This window comes from Heloderma suspectum, chromosome 6 (assembly GCF_057233095.1).
Source record: "Heloderma suspectum isolate Gila_16-S chromosome 6, 16-S_ref, whole genome shotgun sequence".
Classification (NCBI taxonomy): Eukaryota; Metazoa; Chordata; class Lepidosauria; order Squamata; family Helodermatidae; genus Heloderma; species Heloderma suspectum.
In genome coordinates this window covers 21975243-21993673 of record NC_139463.1, presented here as the reverse complement: position 1 = coordinate 21993673, position 18431 = coordinate 21975243, and the positions used below count along the sequence as shown (strand labels likewise).

At 46.2% G+C, this 18431-nt stretch overlaps 1 protein-coding gene across 1 annotated transcript; it reads right to left on the bottom strand.

Annotated features, from left to right (window-relative positions):
- Window positions 1–892: 892 nt before the first annotated feature.
- LOC146340527 (BPTI/Kunitz domain-containing protein-like) lies at window positions 893–17393 on the bottom strand. Its single transcript, XM_084808142.1, has 6 exons — window positions 17253–17393; window positions 13183–13233; window positions 9694–9870; window positions 8123–8161; window positions 2431–2610; window positions 893–1069 (listed from the first exon to the last, which is right to left on the bottom strand). The coding sequence occupies exons 1-6, from the start codon at window positions 17332–17334 to the stop codon at window positions 1065–1067; spliced, it is 534 nt and encodes a 177-aa protein (XP_084664268.1). The 5' UTR covers window positions 17335–17393; the 3' UTR covers window positions 893–1064.
- Between the last annotated feature and the right edge of the window lie 1038 nt (window positions 17394–18431).

The following is an 18431-nucleotide window of genomic DNA, read 5'->3' as shown; positions in this document are numbered from 1 at the left end:
TTCAGGAGTCAGCTTCACCTAGCCCTCATGCTCCCCAAACAGGGAAGGCAAGGGGACAAGTGAAGCCTCAGAGTGCAAGTGGAGTCAGGAGCTGGCTTTGTTCCCCCATCACCTTCTCCAATTGGGAGAGGCAAGGGGGGAAATAAGCCCTGAGCCTGTGCCTTGAGCAGTGTTTCCTCAAGACACTGGCTCCTTCCAGAGCTGGCTTTGTTCATTCCTCATCTTCCTGAATCAGGGAAGGTGTTATCTTGACCCAGTGCTTTGAAGAGCAACTCCACGAGGTGCCAGCTCAGTCCAGAGTTGGCTTTACTCCCTCTTCACCTTTCCCAAACAGGGAAAGCAGAAGGGGGAGCAAAACCAACTGAGCCATGGCCCTGAGGAGTGTTCCCTGAGGCCATGGCTCAGGCAGAAGCCATTCTCCTGCCCTGTCCCCTCTTCTCTGAGAGGGTGTGGCTTTGGGAGGAGGGAGAAGTTTCACTGGAGGCCTCTGCAGGCTGGGTGGGGAGGCCTGGCAAGCTGAATTCAGCCCATGGGCCAGACGTTCCCCAACTGGTTTTGGTGACTGTCATTACTCAGAGGCTAGCTGACAACACACAAGGAAGCCCAAGCATATTGTGCCATTTTTTCATATTTTGTACAGATCAGATCCCTTCATAGCAGCTCTTCCCATATAATTCATCTGAATACTTTTGTGTGCGTCTGGACGGGATGATTGCTCTGACTCCCATTTACTGGGATGAAGCTTCTGCCACTTTTTGATAGGAAGTTTCAGCCCTGCTTAGAAAGGCTCCTCATTCTTCATTCCTTCTCCCTACACATCGACACAAGAGGACATGGCCTTTAGAGAATAAGGACATCTAGGATAATGCTCAAGAAACAGGACCCACAAGATACAGAAAAAATGTTGGGTTTATTGGAGAGCATGCAAGAAATGTTCTCAAAGACTGGCACATAACAGGATGAAAGATATTGTGGTTTCACCTGGTGCCTTTGTTGCATGGGACCCAAGATGTGAATGGGCCTGAAAATGTTACAAGCCCAGGTCTTCATGGTAGGTCTCAAGGCTAACCTGAGGAAAGAAGTGAGAATCCATCACATAGGGATCATGGACTTGAAGATGGGGCAAAGTGGAGGCTGGTGGCTCCAATGTCTGTGGGGTGGTGAATCTGCTTTGGGTTTCAGTCAGAACCAGTCAGAACTTTCAAGGAGCTATCTAAGGTGCTGAGCCTATGGTCGGAGCCACCAGCCTCCACTGCAAAAGTGGGACATTTCTCTCCATCCCTCATATTATTCGAAGCTTCATCCAATGAAGCTGAGTTGTGGGGGATCCAGGACAGACAAAATGAAGTACTTCTTCACACAGTACATAGATATCTGTGGAATTCTCTACCACAAGATATGGCAATAGCTGCCATCTTGGATGGCTTTAAAAGCGGATTAGACAAATTCATGGAGGAGGAGGCTATCCATGGCTGCTAGTCATGATCGCTATAAGCTACCACCAGGATCAAAGGCAGCATGTTTCTGAATACCAGTTGCTAGGGATCAACAGAGGGACAGGGTTTTTGCCCTCATGTTCTTCTTGTGGGCTTCCCAGAGGCAATCGGTTGGCCACTGTATGAAACAGAGTGGTGGAACAGATGTGCCTTTGGCATTTTCCAGCAGGGCCTTTCTTATGTTCTTATCTGCGGTGCCTGAACATTGGTGACTACTAGAGGCTTTTTGGAGGGGGTGGAACCAGGTCAGTTCAGTGCTGTTCTTGAAATTCCAAGCTAGCATATCCATTGAGAGTGATGTGTGCCATTGTATTTATGTTCCAGACCCCACTGGGGTAATACAGTACCAACAAGTGTCACACCATGCCACATATCCATGCCATTTTTTAAATTATTTTTAGATGTTGCCTTTATTTATTATCAATGCTCATTTCTCAGAGGCTGAAGTTTCCTTCAGTATACTACTATTCAAGTGGAACAGTGCTCATGTACCCCAATGGGGAAAACATCCTTTGTATCAGAAATATAGTGTCCCTCCAGCAATATCTTATCATTGGGGGGGGGGGAATTAAGGGTCTGCACTTTTCCCCTCTCTACGTTTCCACAACATTTCCTGTTGAGATATATATCATACAAAGTACAGGTCCTTCTGCCTCCATCCTCAGCACAAATGCTACCCTAGTCTTCCCCAACCTGGTGTCTCCCAGATGTGTTTGGCTACAAATCCCATCTTCCCCAGCAATGATGTTAGCTAGGGGTGGTGGAAGTTGTAGTCCTACACATCTGTGCTATCCTCAGCACCAAAGCTCCTCCTCTCTTCCATTAAGTAAAAATGACTGCAGTTGGAACAGAACTGTTTCATAAATAATGTTAAGAGAAAAATGCAAGTTCTTTGGATTCTCTGGAAAAGTTCTTAAAAGTTATTTGCCCTTACCAGGTCTGACACACTCCCGAATGCACTCTTCTACAGTCATGAAGTTATTACTATTGCCATTACATCCACCAAAATTGAATGCTTTACAAGTTTTGTTACGGACGTCATAATAAAAGCGAGGGAAAGATTCTTTGCAAGGTCCCACATCTCGCGATTGTTCGCATGTGTCCAGCATTGATTCTTGGGGGGGGGGGGGGAGACAAGATTCATATATAAAATCTCATTTTCTGAAACACAGAAGATAACAGTCAGCATTTGAAACTGTCATGTTTGTGAATCCAAAGATGAAACAACACATACTGGGGGTCTCTACACAAAAATCACAAACACAAGGCCCAATTAATATACAAAGGCCCTTCTCACTTGTCCACCTTTGAGGAAGGTTAGGTGGCCAAGTACATGAGTGAGGGCTGTTTCCACAGTGGCCACACATCTCTGGAATCGGTTGCCTTCAGGCATCTGTCAGGCCCCATGTTTGCTTTTACGTAGGCCCTGAAAATGTACCCGTTTACTCTGGCCTTCCTCTGATTCTGTTTTACTAGACTGTTCTGCTCTGTAGCTACAATTATGCTGTAGGTTTTTAGTAATCATATCCAATTACTATCATACTGCCTTTATATAAATCTACGGTGCAACCACATTTAGAATACTCTGTACAGTTCTGGTCACTGCACCTAAAAAAAAGATACTGTAGAACTGAAAAAAGAACAGAAAAGGACAATTAAAATGATCAAGGGGCTGGAGCAACTCCCCTATAAAGGAAGGTTATGATAGCTAGCAGGGGTGCAGTGGTGGTGGGTCTCACTGGGACAAAAACCCAGGACACATCACCCAGGAGCCAGGTGTCAGCCAGATCTCTCCCACTCCCAGCCTACCGCTGTGGGGCAGGCGGCTGGAAGAGCCTGAGATGCTGTCGTGAGCGGGCGCTGCTGCTGCTGCTGGCGCTGACAGCCAGAGCAGCTCCCTGTGGCCATGGGCGCCAGGTTAAAAGGTAAAAAGGTGTCCCCAACCAGTCGTGTCCAACTCTAGGGTGCGGTGCTCATCCCCGTTTCTAAGCCGAAGAGCCAGCGCTGTCCGAAGACGCTTCCGTGGTCATGTGGCCGGCATGACTGAACACCGAGGTGCACGGAACGCTGTTACCTTTCCCGCCGGGGCGGTGCCTATTTATCTACTTGCAATTTCTTGCTTTCGAACTGCTAGGTTGGCAGGAGCTGGGACTGAAGACGGGAGCTCACTACATCACGTGGCACTCGGGTCTCGAACTGCTGACCTGCCGACCTTCCGGTCTGCAGTTCAGCGTCTTAACCACTAAGCCACCGCAGTCCGGGCGCCAGGTTAGCGGAAGGCTATGAGGCGAGGGAGCCGTAGTCACTGTGGGAAGGTGAAAGGCAGTGGGGGGCTTGTGTGGTATGATTCCCTCCTTCGTCTTGGCTGTCTGCATGGCGAGTAGGCCTGACCTTGTACAGTCCCTTTCCTCTGTTCCCTTCCTTCCCCTCCTCTTGATCCTGCCTTTCTCTCCCCTCCATCCCTCAGAAAAACAAAAGCTCCAACCAGGGGGAGGAAGAAAGGGGGACAGGGAAGAGAGGAAGAGCAGCAGGAGGAGGAGGCTAGGTCTAAGAAAGCTCCTGCAGCCTTTCTGTGTTTTTCCTTCTGCTTTTCCCTGGGTGCTTAGTGGGAAGGAAACTAGGGAAGGTGGAGTTTGTGTTGTGCCACTGTGCGGTACATGCTCTTGAGGCGGTTACATTAAAAAGAAAAAAAGGCAGGTGCAGCAGGCCCCTTGAAGTTAATGGGGTATAAACACTCGATTCCTGACAGGCCTCTTTGATTTCTTTATAATAACAAAACAGCCTGTTTGGCTGTGAGGCAATGAGTCACTTTATGTCTCTTTCTTGAGCGTGTGTGTGTGTGTGTGTGTGTGAGAGAGAGAGAGAGAGAGAGAGAGCATCAATGTGTGTTTATGTGTTCTGTATCTGTGCACTGTATTTTGTAAAAGGAGAAGCTTGTGTTTGTATTTGAGTTTTCTACCATGGAAGAGATATAAGTCTTTTGCTTCCAGGAAAGCATGGAAGGTGATTTCCACTAAAGTATGTAGTGAAAAATGTTTTTGCGTTATTATTGTACATTGTTGATTCTCTCCGTGTGTGTGTGTGTGTGTGTGTGTGTGTTGTGTGAGTTCAGTACTGGGGGCAGAGTAGGAGGCTCACTGGGAACAGCTACTCTGGGACCCATCATGGCCTTGAGCTGGCCCTTGCTGTGTGGCTTTGAGGATATCATCGTTAGCAATGGCAGTAGCTGTTGTTTATCGAACAAGAGAGCGTGGGTCCAGAGGAGCGCTTTTGTGTATTTCCCCACGTTTGAGACATTGCTCAGAAGGCCACATAAAGGGTTGGATCCAGACTTAGTCTTGCTTAGAGGAGACTCAAATCAATGGGAAAATTTAGTCACGACTTATGAATATCTTAAGGTCCTCTGATTTTAGTGAGTCTCCTCTAAGCATGACTAAGTCTGGATCCAACTAAAACACCATAAGAGATGATCCAACGATGGATCCTGGACTCATGAAAAAAACAACAACTATGAAGTCAGTGGTCGCAGAGGCCACAGAATGTTGAAAGAAACCGAAACAGTGATCAACAATCCAGACTGCTGCTGTAGGGAGAATATAGCAAGATGTGTTTCTAGCACTGTGGGTGATCAATTGGAAGTTCTGGAAGCTATCTTCTTGCTGAATCTCAAAAATACATGCCCTCATCCTGCATTCATCACTCAACAGGACTCCAAAATGACTGAAAGCTGATTTGTATAGTATAATAGTACAAAGTTGTATCATCTTAGAAGGGGGTGTGGGAGCGTGGTTGTGACTGTCATGAAGGGACCCTGCACTTCTGAATTTGCCACTACACTACTGATAGCTGGGATTGGTCAACTTGGGGTGGTGCGGGGGGAGAGAGTAAGGGGAGACATGATAGACGTGTACAAAATTATGCATGGTGTGGAGAAATTGGACAGGGAGACATTTTTCTCCCTCTCTCAAACTAGATGCCAGGGTCATCCCATGAAGCTGATCGGTGGGAGTTTCAGGACAGAGAAAAGTAAGTACTTCACACAGTGCATAGTTAAACTGTGGAATTCACTACCAGAAGATGTAATGATAGCCACCAATTTGGATGGCTTTAAAAGGGGGTTAGACAAATCCCTGGAGGAGAAAGCTATCAATGGCTACTAGCCCTGATGGCTCTCCCCTGCCCCCCCTGCTGCCTTATTATGTCAGGGTTTTAAAACATTATATGAATTTTAATGTTGTGAACAACAGCCTTGGGAGGGCTTCTACCCTGAAAGGCAGCCTAGAAAGAATTCAAATAAACAAAAACAAAAACGAATGGTACTAACGTTGCACACACATAATTATAAAATGTGTATTAACATGACATACAAATGGTACTTGTACTGCACTCACAACCATACAAATGTTAAACATGTACAAACATGGAAAACATGCAGTAAAAAGACAAGAAAATGTCTCTCCCCCAAGGAAGTAGAAACTATCCTCAAATGAATTTGGTAAAGACCTAGAGTTGAAACAGGCAGCCTTTTACCCATGTTCCATTACACATATTTGTACACATTTAACACTTATATGGTTATGAGTACGATACGAGTGCAATACCATTCTTCTCTTTATACATGTTTTACAATTAGGTGTTTGTGAATGCAATATAAGTACCATTTGTATATCGATTGAGTCTTGTGCTTGTGATGTTTGTGATTCCAGCTTCTGAAATTATCTCGTCCCAGTGGATAATGATGGAACCTCTAGACTGGGATCCGATGGTCATTTTGACCGATGGCTAAAAATCACAGACCAAAAAGATGAGTTGAGGCTAGGTTCTGCTGTGATGTCTATGATTCCTTATGATGGATTTTGGCATACCACTGCAGAAGAATTACCAACGCCCCTATTGGAGTGGTACAGCCTGGTTTACATAAGGAGAGGCAAGCTTGAGAAATCAAAACCTTGAATTCTTGCCTGTCCACTCCTTGGCATGTACATTTGGAGGCAGTGGTAGAGTCTATAGCTACTGCACTTCCCACCCTGTCCGTTTCTGGCCCATTCATACCCCTTTCACTCAACCAGGGCTTGACCTTGGAGCCAAAGTCTAGAGTGCTGCAGCTCAGAGTCCCCCCAAATGACTACCCAGAGAGGGGCACATCAGGTCAGCAGAAGCAAACTATTCTGTCCTGTACTCATGATGATGCTATGATTTAAGTGAGTTTAAAATGTGAAAACGCACATGCTGAGAGTATTTTTTTTCTTTTAATCATGGTTGGCAAACTGCATTTTGTTTATTGTTCTAACTTGTCAAGAATATGGAAGCTATTGTAAAACGTGGAATGGTGCCTGGGACGAAGAGAACCATTAGTGGTGTGCAAATGTAGAAATAATTATAATTTAAATAGAAATACACAACCTCGCACCACAGTACAGAAGACTGCGATCAGGTGACTAGTGTGCCTGCCTGTTTGGTTGCCCAGGTGCTCACTGTGGAAGGGCAACAGTTCTTGTGGTTCTTTATCTTTAAACTGCAATTGAACAGGACAACCTTTCAAACAGAAGGCAGTACACCTCTCGCCCTTCAAACAGAGGACTACCCTCTGTAAAAAAAAGGATACCTGGCCACCCTAGCAGGCAAAAAGGTGAAAAGGCAAGCATCTGGCTCAGTGTTGGAACTGAATGACACAAGCAGATACATCCAGCACAATTGACATACTTCTCCACCTCTTCCATTGTGCAGCTGAGAGCTTTTCTATATGAGAAAATTCATTGTAGGCTCATCATTCCCTACTCATGGTTATTTATGGGTTCTTTAGATGATGTTGTGACTATCCAGTTTTGCTTCTGTTTTTTAACAGCAGTTCCCATGAGGTGTGTGTGTGTGTGTTTTAGATCATGGAAAATGCAGTATTATTTGTGAAAACCAAAGAAAACACTTTTTCCACTTGTGTACTTGTGCTATTCCAGTATAGCACAGTGCCATCTAGAGGTTATGTATCAGAAAAGCAGGAAAGGAAACACTCTTCATGTAGTGCTTGGATCTCAAGTCTTCAACAAAACTGAAACTAGATGCAGTGGATTAACAGCCTTGTGTAGCTCTGATGCTATTCTCCTCTAAGTGATGTCAAACCCAGTGGCTGAGTTTGGAAGCTCTCAAAACTAAGATATGACTTGCAGGAGGAGGGCAAGGCCATGTAAACAACAGAGCTGGTGAGGCACCCACCTTGTTTGTCTGGTCTGATTGATATTATTCTCAAGGGTTGTTGTGACCAGCCATTCAACCCTGCCCCAAGTTCCCTCTGAATCAGTTCATATGGATGGTTGAGGGGAGAAACACCAATCTCCACATCAGACAAGCCCAGGAGAATCCCTCAAACTCCTTGGCACAGCTGAGCACAGCGAGTCCAGGAGATGGCGCTAAGCTGTGTGTCTCCTCCGGCCCAGTTGACTAGATCAATATGGACATATCTCACTGGGTTTGGAAGGAAACAAACCCCATGTTCCACCTGGTAGCCAGGTGGAAACTACCATGAAGTGAAGAAACAGAGAAAAAGGCAGAGAGAGACTGCATTGCTGAAGATAGGCAGCAGGAATGGCAGGCAGATGAGGGTCAGAAGGGAGCTGCAATGAAGCATTTACCTGGATACAAGTAAGGGCTTTCTGGGTTGTCGGGTTTTCCTATGACAAGGACAAGGAGAGCAGTGTTACTTTATGGCATGGTAGCTGTTGGATGCTGTGCTAAGTAGTGTTCCATAAGCAAAGGGAGAAAGGCATTTAGCAGTGGAGGCTGGTGGCTCCATTATCCGTGGGGTGGTGAATCCGCTCTGGGTTTCACTCAGAACCAGTCAGAATTCTAAAGGAGCAATCCTTTAGAGTTCTGACGAGTTCTTACTGAAACCCGGAGCGGATTTAATGCCCAACTGATATCGAAGCCTCCAGCGTCCACTGGAATTTAGGCAGACAAAACTATTTGCCACCAGACACTATGGAGCTGCTTATAGTCCAAGTTACGATCTTGTTCTTGAATAAGTGTTATCTGATGTCGGCTTAGGACTTATTGGCACCTGGCTTGGGACCGCCCTCCTTCAAAAGGGGTCTGCCAGCACAGTAAGATCTACCCTTCTCCAGAGGCCATCAAAGATTAAGAGAGAGGCGATCAGACACAGTGATGCCTTCCCCAACTCTGGAATGTTCTCCAGAGGGCTTATCTGGCATCTAGTCTGATATATTTTAGATCAGGCCTGCACAACCCGTGGACCTTGGCTACCCCTGGAGTAGCCTGCAGAGCCATAGGGAAGCCACCCACTTTCCCCCACAGCTGGACTGTAGAGGGCTGTGGGTGTGGAAATGCTGTTCCAGCACTGCTATTGGCTCCCAACCCACAGCACACCCGTTTTAAGACCACTGATTTCATGCCACTAACAGCAGTGAAGAAACAGCAATCTCTCCAAAGATTGCTGGGGACTGGGAGGGGCAAAAGCCACTTCCACAGAACCTGATGGAGAATAATAAACGCCAGAAAATTACCACTCCTGCAGCAGTGCCCTGCCATTTCGTGGATCTTTTTCTTTTCTTTCTTTGAAGGCTGTGCAGTTTTCCTACTCTGGCCTCCAAAGCCACATCTCTTCTGACATCTTTTAAAGCTAGGGGATAGGCAACGTGGTGCCCACAGACTCCAATGCACCGTTCTGGGCACCTGCTAAGGTGCCCTACCATTCCCACTTGTTTTTGTTTGTTTGGTTAGCTAACACATTTTCTAACCTTGGGCACATTTTCTTGGCAGCTGAGATTGCTGTGAAATAGGTTTCTGTTATGCTGAAAACTGTGGGTTCAAAGGAGTTGTTTATTGTGTTGGGGCTTAGACTCCACCTCTGCCATGTACTCAGTCTTTGGGCAGGTTACTTGTCCTTCACCATGCCTTCCATGGCAGCCATTTTGTGGTGGTGTCCGGGACAGTTTCTCAAATTGCCAAATGTGCCCATGGGCCAAAAAGATTGACCTCCCCTGCTTTAAAGCCACAGAAACGCCCAGTCACAACAGGATGCCTAACTCCTCAGCAGCAAAGGTACGCCCCCTACTATTAATGGACAAAATATTGCATGACTGGAGCTGGAACACCACTAGTGGAGGAATAATATTAAGAGAAAAGTGCAGGGTCTTCCAGTTGTCAGGGGGTGGGAAAAAACACATAAAAAATTCTTTGTCCTTACCAAATGGTTCACACTCTCGAGCACAATTTTGGAAAGACCGAAAATTGTTGGTATTGCCTCCACAGCCACCATAAATGAATGGCCGACACCTTTTGTTCCTGGGATCATAATAATAGTGGGTAACATAATTTTTGCACCATCCTTTCCTTGGACGAAGCTTGCATTTCTTAGGTGTTTCTGGGAGAGAGAGAGAAGACAACACAGGTACATACATAATCTCTTCTTCTGAAACACAGACGTTAATGGTATTTGAAAGTGCTGTGCATGTTGTTGGCATTGTCTTGCTGTCATTTTTTGTTTTTTTGTTTGGCCAGAGTGAATTTATCATATACAGTTCTGGGCACCACACTTTAAGAAGTATGCAGACAAACTGGAGAGGGTTCAGAGGAGGGCAACGAAGATGATCAGGGGACTGGAAACAAAGCCCTATGAGGAGAGACTGAAAGAACTGGGCATGTGTAGCCTTGAGAAGAGAAGAGTGAGGGGAGATTTGATAGCGCTCTTCAAGTAAAGGTTGTCACAGAGAGGAAGGCCAGGATCTCTTCTCAATCATCCCAGAGTGAGGACACAGAACAATAGGCTCAAGTGACAGGAAGCCAGATTCCAGCTGAACATCAGGAAAAATCCTGAGTATTAGAGCAATACGACAATGGAACCAATTCCCTAGGGAGGTGGTGGGCTCTCCCACACTGGAGGCATTCAAGATGAAGCTGGACAGCCACTTGTCAGGGATGCTTTGACTTAGATTCCTGCGTTGAGCAGGGGGTTGGACTTGATGGTCTTATAGGCCCCTCCCAACCCTACTATTCTATGATTCTATATCACCAGACTAAAGTTAGTGGAAACCTATGAGGGTTTTGTGCAGTGTGGCTGACTGGAAATCATTAGGCATAGGGGAGAAATGATCATGAGATAATGCCCCTGAAATTCTGCTTGGCCCTTGAAACATTCTGTGGCAGCCAAAGAAAAGAAAGGTGCCACGTGTTTTGCATGCAGAATCCCTGGCATCTCCTAGTAGGACTGGAAGAAGACCTGCCTGAAATTCTGGAGAGCCACTGCCTGTCAGTGTCAACAATGCTGGTCTAGATGGACTCACGGTCTGACTCGGTATAAGGCAGCTTCTTATGTTCTTGTGTTTTGCCCCATTCATCTTCATCAGAGGTTTTGCAACTTGTGGCCCTCTTGATGTTTTGGCCTATAATTTCCCATCATCCCTCAGCAGGGCGAGCCCTATCATTAGGCAGAATGAGGTGGCCACCTCAGGCACCAGATGCTGAGGGATGGGGCGCATACAGAGCTCTGTGTGTCACACAGTCTGCCTCGTGTCCATAGGTTAGCCTGCCGACTCAGCTGCAGTGAAAGATGCTGTCCCATTGCCACGCTGAAAGATTTAGCTCAGTCATGGCTCAGTGGCAGAGCACAGGCTTTGCATGCAGAAGGTCCTGGGTTCAATCCCTGGCATCTCCTGGTAGGGCTGGAAAAAGACCAGCCTGAAACTCTGGAGAGCCACTGCCAGTCAGTGTCAACAGTACTGGTCTAGATGGGCCCATGGTCTGACTCGGTATAGTGCAACTTCTTATGTTCCTGTGTTCATAACCACCTCATGTAGTATGTAGGAGAGAGTGGGATTTTGTCCTTTGCCTCAGGCAGCGAAGTGTCTTGGGTCAGCCCTGTCTCTCACCATTGGCTATGCTAGCTAGGACTGATGTGAGTTGTAGTCCAAAACATCTGGGAGGCCACCAGTTTCCCACCGTGATACTTCACCCATCTTTCACTCTCGCGTTCTGTAATATAAAACTGGAATCCTGCTTGCTACAGTAGGTGAGCAAGGAATATTATCATTATCATCAGTATTAAGTATCTTATGCCACTCCTCAGCCAAAAAGCCTCCCAGAACAGTTTACATATAATCAGCTGAACAAGACAGTCCCTGCCCACAGGCTTCTAAAAGACACAAACTAAAAAAGACACAACACACAAGGAAAAACTAGGGAGGAAAGAAGGGGAAATTATTATTATTTCAGCACTGTTGGTGGAATGGTCCTGCTTTCCCTCTTGTCTCCTTCAGCTCAGCCTGCCGGAATGGCTGCTGCTCATGACATTTGAGGGTGGAGGAAGCTTCCTGAGGGAGGCCTTTCAGCAGGGCTGAGGGAATGGCCCTGCTTGCCCACTCATCTCCCTCAGCTCAGCCAAACCAGTGGAAGGACAGGGGGACAGGGGGGTGGACTCTATATTCTTCCACTGCCTCAGACTGTGTCTTTGTAACACCAGAGGAAGGAAGCCAGTCCCAAGTTGGGAGGGCTGGGAGCCAAGTATGCAAGGCATGCAGACAAAACAAATGAAGGAAGGGAAGCACTTGGCGGAGTGTTCCTGAGGTACAGCAGAGTATTTTGCCCACATCCTAAATAAAGAGGTGAGACATCCATCATTGGGTTAACTAGGGCCACAACTTCATTTAATTTAACAAAAATAAGGAGTTCTGCCAGGATGACTCCAACTGTGCTGGGCATGGTCTAAAGCGGCCTTCCCCAACCTGATGCCCTCCAGATTATTTGAACATTGACCCCAACCAGCATGGAAAATGGTCAGAAATGCTGGGAGTTGCATTCCAAAACACCTGGAGGGCACCAGGTTGGAGAAGGCTGGCTTAAAGTGAGAACTGCCTTGCGACCTCACCACGACCCTGAGGGTGAGCCTGATTTGGCCCTCAGTCAGAAGCAATGCACAGTCTGCAGGCCACTATGCTTCTGGTTTTGAAGGAGGCTCTACCAGGTTCCCAGCCCTGAACCCAATGATTCTGGGGTGAAGCCATTCTGTCTGAAGCAAGGGGGTCTCCAATGGAACCCATAGGGTGGTATCCAATTGTAGTATGTAAACTAGGCCCATTCACTTCAGTGGGTCTACTCTGTGTAGGAGCGCCATTGGATACTACCCACAGACCCAAGTGGCCGGCCTAGGGAATCCAAATTCACCATCTTAACGCCTCCGATTATTCTAAAAAAAGGTAAAGGTAAAGGTGTCCCCAACCAGTCGTGTCCGACTCTAGGGTGCGGTGCTCATCCCCGTTTCTAAGCCGAAGAGCCAGCGCTGTCCGAAGACGCTTCCGTGGTCATGTGGCCGGCATGACTGAACACCGAGGTGCACGGAACGCTGTTACCTTTCCCGCCGGGGCGGTGCCTATTTATCTACTTGCAATTCCTTGCTTTCGAACTGCTAGGTTGGCAGGAGCTGGGACTGACGACGGGAGCTCACTCCGTCACGCAGCACTCGGGTCTCGAACAGCTGTCCTGCCAACCTTCCAGTCTGCAGTTCAGCATCTTAACCACTAAGCCACCACGGCCCCCCGATTATTCTACCTGTTGCTTAATTTTCAGCACAAACATGACCAGATTAGCTCTCCTACTTATAGGCATCCACCCCAGCACTAATTGTGTCCCCCACCCCACCCCACCCATGGGTACACCATGCAAATTACAATGGAGCTCTTACCTTGGTACCACTGTATATTACCCACCACATTTTCCCAGGATGCGAGGAGTACTGTGGAAAAGACAAGGGGAATGATGTTACTGTACAGCATGGTGCCTATGTGTTGGGAGTTCCCCTTTGTAGAATGTTCCATAGGAAAATGGAAAAGGGCATTTGGAAAGCCGAAACCATTTGTCAGGCACTTACCCAGGAACTGCTCATAGTCCAAGTTACCATCTGTTCTTGAATAAATATTATGCCATTTCATATCAGAGCCTTAAAATGAATTGGCATGATAACAGCACAACAACAACAAAAATATCAGGCTCTGTGATATGGTACTGATAAATGCTGAACCAAAGTTCATAGTAATCATAAGAGGAGAAAAGACCTGAAAAGGGCTTGTACAGATGAGAAAAGTAGGGCTTTTAACTGCCCTGGAACCTTCTGTTTATCCAGGATGTGAGGTGTGGAGGTCAGTCTAGAAAGCTTCCAGAACCTTCTGTATGAACAAAATTAATGACCGAATTCACACCTATGGAGTCTTATGCTTTATCCCTATCTTTCCTTCCCTATATTCTATGTGAATAGGGAACTTAATCACAATGACCTCATAAAATGTATTTGAAAAGTTGCTTGCACTAATGATGACATTGACTGAATATAAATACTCAACCCAAATTGTCCCATGGAGGCATTTTCAATGAAATTGATACCTCAGCATACTTAATATCCAAGATGGAATACATTAATCAAGCCCACAATGATGCTTAACAGTCTTCTTTGTTAAAAGTCAAGTTCGTGTATCAGTTCTGCTGTCACCTATGAAAACAACAAACTTATGAATTTATTGTTTATTCATTTATTATTTATTAAAAAGTATTTTTAAACTGCCCTTTATCCTTATGGATAACAGGGTGGCATACAATAAGCACAACTAAAAGGAATCATGCCAAGATAAAATATAATAAAAAAAGAGAACAATCAAAACACATTCAGAAGCAATTGAAACAATTTATGACACTTTTATGACAGAATTAACTTGATGAAACCAAATAAAAGGCCTTTGTTATTTGGGGGCGATTCCTCCATCCACGCTGCAAAGATGATATTACCAGAGAGGGAGACACAGTAGATCAGGGGAGAGCAACCACTTTTGGTCCAGGGGACAGTTTTCTCCCCCATGGACCAAAGGATTCCCCTTTGTGCCGCTCAGCTTTAGAAGGCAGGATTTTGGGAGGGATGGGGCCCCAGCGTGGGATGGAGGTTGCCCTCCCCTCCCCTAGATTCTGGCCAGGGACAGCCTGAGTGGAGCAAAGCCATGTTGGTCCAGTTCCCTTCACTCCTCCACTGGGGAATAGGCCACCTGGCACCTCATCCACAATGGCTTTGCTGCACATGGGGCTTCCCTGACTGGGAAACCTGTGTCAGCGAAGCCTTTTCCCTGGCCAAAGTACCACATAGAGGATCCACCTGGTACTTCAGACAGAGAGCAAATAACATCAGGTAGATGTGGCCATGTCCACCAATGTCAGGGGTGTGGCCATGCCCTGTGATGTCAAGGGCCTGGCCACACCCACCTGACATCATATGGTCTATATTGGGCTGGGCTGGGCTGGAACTTATCTAGAAGTTGAACTTCGTCATTACACAAGTCGTAATGAAAGCAGCATAAAGAAAAAGCTGTAATGGTTTGAAATGGGAATGTTGCAAGTAAAACATCATTGTGAAATGACACCTGTGACACAACTTCATTTTGGTCCAGGAACTCAAGCATCAGTTTTATGAAGGTACATGCTGAAAATGTCCAGCTAGAATATCCATCATGATTGTGGAATATGGACGGAATAGGCTTGGATAAGTGTTGTGGGCCCAGTGCCAGCCCAAGTCATTTTGCTGCCTGAGGTGGAGGTCAAGATGGTGCCACCTTCTCATTCCATGTCCAGAATTGGACTGGACTGGCAGCTGAATTTTACTTCCACACTGACCATGGGGCAGCATCCTGTACCAAACTTGAGGGAAGCAGGCTAGCATAGGAGGTGCACAGGCCACATAATACACATCATTCTGTCCTCCAACATCTTCCTGACACTCTCCATAGAAATATTTGGCCACTTTGTAGATCTTTTTCTTCTTTGGGGTGGATTCTTTTTTAAGGTTATGAACTCTCCTCTCTCTAGCACTAGAAACCATGTCTCCTTTGATCTTTTTAAAAGCCTCTCTCTAGCAGGAAGGCTGTCACCCTGCAAAGATTCACCCCCTTCTTTTGTTTGTTTGTTTGCTTATTTGTTTGAATTTATTCTAACCTACCTTTCAGGGCATATTGCCTGCACAAGGCAGTTTATGAGAGTTGAAACCAAACAGAACAATAATGTTAACATTAACAGTAAGAATAAGATACTGGGGGCTTCTCCACACAGATGCTTTTTATCCTGCAATTTTTCCAGGGCTTCTGCTTCTAGATTCTCTGCAGGATTAAGATTGGCCTTTTTTATATGCTTCCCTTCCCCCCCCCCTTTATCTGCAAGTTCTATTATACAGCCACTAGATGATGGTGTGGTATAGCTCCTGTTATTGCACAACTTCCTCTTTTCACGGAGAAACTCTACGGGCTGTATTTCAATGGCTCATTATTGCCAATCTTTTTTTAAAAAAAACAAACAGGATCAAGGTCAGAAGACACAGCAGAGGCCCTGGAGGCTGACGACTTCATGTAAAGGACCCACAAACTTCCGTGAGTAACCCATCTCAATTGCAGGATAAAAGCCCCATGTGAAGAAGCCCTGGGTTAGTGCAACTGAAACATCACCAGCATATGAATAATGTTAAAAGTATAGGTTCTTTTCGTTGTCAGGACAGACCTTGTTTGTTTGTTTATTGATATTTATATGCCACCCTATAACAAAGTGTGGTTTATAATAACAACATGAATATACAAATATGAACAGTGTATTGAATGATGCAGTATTAGAATTCCCATCACGGACAATAAAATCAGTAAAACAAAGGCTCCCAAGCAACTAAAGGAAATCTTTTAAACAGATTTTAACTTTTAAAATTTAACAATTTAAGGGCACAATCCTATGGCTGCTAGACAGTGCCTAGACAGCCATAGGATTTTCCGGTTTCTGGGAACCAACCTGGGAGCCAGGGCTCCAAGGCTGATTCCCAGAAATCCGTCCTCCCTCCCTCTCCCCCGCCACCTTGTAGGCGGCATTGGTTGTCCCCAGCTCCATGCTCAGAAGGGCAGTGTAGAGTGGCTGAAAAGAGGGTGTTCCTGGGCACGGTGAGGGGATGGCAAAAGTGTCGTTATAATGCTTCCTATGTGCCATCCGGCCTCCCCCGCACCCCCACTCTGACACACTCTGGCTAGACAGCCGAAATCAACTGTCTAGCCGCAAATGCAGGGCAGCTGGAGTGCAGAGGAGAGGATTCCCTCCGCACTCCACCCACCCCGCACTGGATAGTCAACCACCTCCGGGTTTGGAAGCAGGTGACTATCCCAATAGGATTGCACTCTAAAAGGCTTTGGGTTATTGTTGTTGGTGGGGTGTGTGTGTGTTTTTTAAAGAAAGGTCTTTGCCCTTACCAAATCTTTCACACTCAAAAAAGCAGTCCATGAGATTTGCAAAGTTATTCCTATTCCCTCCACAGCCGCTGTAAATGAATGTCTTACACATCCTCCTCTTGAAATCATAGTAAAAGTTTTGAAATGATTCTTTGCACCTTCCATATCTTGGAGGGAGTTTGCATTTTTTAGGCATAGTTGCTGGGATGAAAAAAAGAGAGAGGAACAAAGACTAGTCTCATATAGTTTAAGCTCATATTTTGAAACACAGAAGAAAATGGCATTTGAAGATTTCATGTTTGTGAATCCAACTCCTGAGATTATCTCTACCAAGTGGGCACTGATGGAACCTTTAGAGTGGGACCCAACGGTTGTGTTGACCTAAGAGCCCAACTGGGACTGTGTGGCTATTGTGGTTTCTGCCATAAGCTGGCTATTGCATGCAGTGAATTCAGTGAAGGCCTGTTGGGTTGAGTTCAATGGGGAAAGGCAGGATGGTGAAATCAGAATCTTGAAATCCTACCTGTCTCTTGAAATATTCTGCAGCACCTGGAGTATATGAAGCTTTTGCATTTCCTTCCCTGTTCCTCCACTGCTTCCATCATCCCCCTTTCCCTCCTACCTGCTCTAGTTTAAAACTGGAGTTCTCCTTGCTACTTCTTCAGGAGAGCAAAGAAGCAGCAGAGGCTGGTGACTCCAATTTTGGTGGTGCTGGAAATTCATTCTGAGTTTCAGTCAGAACCAGCCAGAACTCTAAAGCAGCTGTTGGAGGATGTATCCTTCTCCTGGAGAAATTAGATTGAGTTGTCCTCCAGTTTTCTCTGCCCACAAATAAGGTGGTGAATTTCAATAGGTAATTTGTGCACAGCTCTGGTATCCCATATGGGAAGGGACAGTGACTGCATCAAGGGTAGGCATGGTTGGGCACCTGCTGAAGGCCTACACTCAAGCAGAGGCCCACTTATAAGAGCCCCCCAGACAATAATGGTGGTAAGAAGGAGGAGCAGGAGATGCCATTGCCTGCTTCCTACGCCTGTCAAGCAAGCAAGTGGTAATAATGATGAGAAGAGAATGAGGAGTAGTTTGTGACAATGGTGGTGAGAAGGTAGACTCATTGTGGGAGGTGGCCCATTGAGGAAGCCTTGCCCAAGGACCCTCAAAAACCTGGAGCTGGGAAGAACATAAGAAGAGCCATGCTGGATCAGACCAAGGGTCCATCTAGTCCAGCATTATGTTCACACAGAGGCCAACCAGCTGTTGACCAGGAACCCACAAGCAGGACATGAGTGCAACAGCACCCTCCCACCCATGTTCCCCAACAACTGATGTTCCTAGGCATACTGCCTCTGACACTGGAGGCACTATAGAGCCATCAAGACTAGTAGCCATTGATAGCCTTCTGCTCCAAGAATTTCTCTAACCCCCTTTTAAAGCCATCCATAGTGGTGGCCATCACTCCATCTTGGGGTAGCGAATTCCATAGTTTAACTATGCCCTGTGTGTGAAGAACTACTTCCTTTTATTGGTCCTGAATCTCCCACAAACCAGCTTCATGGGATGACCCTGGGTTCTAATATTATGACAAAGGGCAGGAGGGAGAAGAAGGTATCCCTATCCACACATTCTCCATACCATGCATGGTTTTGTTCACCTGTATCACTTCTCGAGTTGGGAGGCCTGAGGGGCAATGTATCCAAGCTGG

Excerpts from the sequence above, each read along its gene's own strand:
- LOC146340527 (XM_084808142.1), bottom strand. The coding sequence starts at position 17,334 with ATGATGGAAGCAGTGGAGGAACAGGGAAGGAAATGCAAAAGCTTCATA. Across the intron at positions 13,234-17,252 it reads CAGAATATTTCAAGAGACAG|TACTCCTCGCATCCTGGGAA; the intron begins GTAGGATTTCAA and ends TCTTTTCCACAG. Across the intron at positions 2,611-8,122 it reads AAGCCCTTACTTGTATCCAG|AATCAATGCTGGACACATGC; the intron begins GTAAATGCTTCA and ends CCCCCCCCCAAG.